This window comes from Vanellus vanellus (genome assembly GCF_965231255.1).
Source record: "Vanellus vanellus genome assembly, contig: HAP1_SCAFFOLD_160, whole genome shotgun sequence".
NCBI lineage: Eukaryota > Metazoa > Chordata > Aves > Charadriiformes > Charadriidae > Vanellus > Vanellus vanellus.
Window position 1 is genome coordinate 107,852 of NW_028128363.1, and position 3,190 is coordinate 111,041.

The 3,190-nt window shown below is 51.7% G+C and overlaps 1 protein-coding gene across 1 annotated transcript; it reads right to left on the reverse strand.

The window, feature by feature from the left end:
* Window positions 1–1,325: 1,325 nt before the first annotated feature.
* On the reverse strand, window positions 1,326–2,255 carry LOC309684528 (olfactory receptor 14I1-like; the record flags this gene model as incomplete). Its single annotated transcript, XM_082500428.1, has 1 exon — window positions 1,326–2,255. The coding sequence occupies one exon, from the start codon at window positions 2,253–2,255 to the stop codon at window positions 1,326–1,328; it is 930 nt and encodes a 309-aa protein (XP_082356554.1).
* Between the last annotated feature and the right edge of the window lie 935 nt (window positions 2,256–3,190).

Here is a 3,190-nt window from a genome sequence, read left to right on the forward strand (position 1 = left end):
GTATGTCAGACACTCTGTGGGCAGCTTTTGTCCCCACCTCCAACCCCGCCTTTCTCTCATCAGCCACCTGGGACTTACAGCACCTTTCCTCAAATCTGAGCTTTCTCTGCTACACTCTGGAGTTGCAGGTTTCAGCCCTTTGGAAACAGTTTCCACCTGTTTCACTTGGGGAATGAACTGCACCCAGACACAGAATTTATTTTGTAGCCAAAAAACGAGACCAAAGGAAGGCATGGTTCAATAGAAAATAAAATACTCTGTTGTACATTAAGTCCACCTTTCCTCCTCTGAAGTCCACTCTCCACAGAGGACAGCCTTAGACCAAAGGCAAACACATTTCTGTGCCAAGCACGGATCCCGAGAACCCCCAAAGCACTCCCTGCCCCAGAGTCTCTCGGTTCATATGCGCTCACAGCAAGGCACACGCTGAAGTCACGAGCTCCCTCCATTCACAGAGGGAAGCAAAGAGACAAAGTGAACGGCATGCTCTCTTTGGAATGGCCAAAGGTGCACTGACCCCAAGGGGTCTGGGTTACAGGAGCATCTTCAGGCAGACTCTGAAACATCCACACCCACTCCTTGCCCATCCTCCTCCAGCGCTGGACAGCTTGGGTGCAATTGCCCAGGCTTCCTTTTCTCCCGGAGGGAGAGAAATCAGTTGTCTCCACTCAGATGCATTGCCCTACCCTGCCTGTCCACCAGCTGTGGCTCCAGAACTGCTCCCATCAGCCCGGGGTCACACTTCCCAGTCCCACATCATGTGTTCACCTATGCCTGGGAATCTGGGAGGCAGTGGGAACCTCTGTGTGGGCATCAGCCCCTGAATGATGAAGTGAGGCAGAAGTTGAAACATGCAGAAAAGACCTCAGTGTAATAAGTGTGTCAGAAGTCTTCATTTTCAGAACTTTTCCCCTTCTATTGGGCACAAGGAAGAGCGCTTTTAAATCCAGAATATTTGGTGCAGTGGAACCCAATAATACCATGAGCTTAGCTCCAGAAACTTTGAAAACACAAGGAGAAGAGATTCATTAAAATATTGATTCCTTGAACATGTTCTTGGAAGGAACTTTGGAGGAACAGCCCATCCTTCAGGCACTGCACTTGGGAGGTGACCTTTTATTGAAGAGCTGTTATCTGTCAGGTCACACCTGACACAGTGTCAGGTCAGACACAGCAAGGGTCAGACACAGTAGGATCAAGCCTCAAAAAAAGTAGCGTAAACTCAGAAAATTATTTATAAGCAGGATTATCACGAGAGAAAAAAGCAGACTCACAGCCTAAGATAAGCCTTGGGCAATGTGCATGGAAGGGGCAGCAGGTTATTGTCAGTGAAACAGTGTCCATTGGGCCTGTTTGCGCAGGGCATCCTTGAGCTCCTGGTTCCTCATGCTGTAGATGAGGGGGTTCACTGCTGGAGGCACCACTGAGTACAACACTGCCACCACCAAGTCCAGAGATGGGGAGGAGATGGAGAGGGGCTTCAGATGGGCAAACACTCCAGTGCTGAGGAAGAGGGAGACCACGGCCAGGTGAGGGAAGCATGTGGAAAAGGCTTTGTGCCGTCCCTGCTCAGAGGGGATCCTCAGCACCGCCCTCAGGATCTGCACATAGGACAGCAGAATGAAAACAAAACACCCAAACACTAAACAGATACTAAACACAATCAGCCCAACTTCCCTGAGGTAGGAGTGTGAGCAGGAGAGTTTGAGGATGTGGGGGATTTCACAGAAGAACTGGTGCAGGGCATTGCCCTGGCAGAGGGGCAGCGAAAATGTATTGGCCGTGTGCAGGAGAGAATTGAGGAACCCACTGCCCCAGGCAGCTGCTGCCATGTGGACACAAGCTCTGCTGCCCAGGAGGGTCCCGTAGTGCAGGGGTTGGCAGATGGCAACGTAGCGGTCATAGGCCATGACTGTGAGGAGAGAACACTCTGTTGACATAAAAAAGAAAAAGAAAAAGAGCTGGACAGCACAGCCAAAGTAAGAGATATCCTGGGTGTTCCAGAGGGAATTGGCCATGGCTTTGGGGAGCGTGGTGGAGATGGAGCCCAGGTCTATGAGGGAGAGGTTGAGGAGGAAGAAGTACATGGGGGTGTGGAGGTGGTTGTTGCAGGTGATGGCAGTGATGATGAGGCTGTTTCCCAGGAGGGCAGCCAGGTAGATGCCCAGGAAGAGCCCGAAGGTCAAGAGCTGCAGCTCCCGAGTGTCTGCGAACTCCATGAGGAGGAAGTAGGTGATGGAGCTGCTGTTGGACATTTGCTGCCTCTGGGCAGCGGCACCTGTCCAAGAGGGAAACAGAGTAAGTCAATGCAGACTTCTGTAAGGAAAATGAAAGCCATTTCCCGTAGGCTCTGTCTCTGTTGCAAACACTCCCTTTTCATTTTCCAGGAGACCTTCCTCACCTCCATGGCTGGAGCTCTGGTTGGCGTTGGCTGCCTGTGCCGTGAGGAGCAGGGTGCTGCCCACTGGCTGCCGAGGAGTAAGCACTGCTCTGCAGCAGGGAGTTCATAGGGAGGGTGGTGGCAGGAGCCAGTCCTGGTGTTCTGCTTTGGCTGAGGAACCCACACCTAATGCAGATGGGCTTTTCAACATCTGAACACTCACTGCTATGGAACAGGAAAAGCAGAAAGCAGTTGGAGAGGTTTGGGGTATTTTAAAGCTCCCCCATCTCACCTGGGCAGTGTTCTTAGATGTCATAAACCCTCAGCATTTCTGCTGCACTCCAGGAGAACAGAGTGAGTGCTGTGAGACATGAGGATTGCCTGGGGCAGAGAGCAGAGTCAAGGGAGATGGTTTGTCCCTCCATCTTGCACCGTCATGAGATGGAGGGGGAGTACCCTCTTCTATTTTGCCATCAGACAGTGCTGAGAGCAGAAGGATCCATCTCAGACCACTAAATGTCTCACCCTTTCTCAAGGTCTCAGCACCCCACCTGTAGCCAAGGACACCCACAGCTCATTTCACCCACCCAACAGCATTTCCTCAGTCACAGAGTCTCTGTGTTTCTCTGTGGGGCTTTCCAATAACACAAAGGTGCTATGGGACAGGTTGGCATCCTGGAGGGCAGCTCACAGCTTCCATGAACATCCAAAGAACTTACCCAATTTTGGGGATCTCAGTGAGAGATTTAGCAGGGGCTAAAGAGCAGGTGCCACAGATCCCGGTGAGACTGGAACAGGGATGCTGATGCT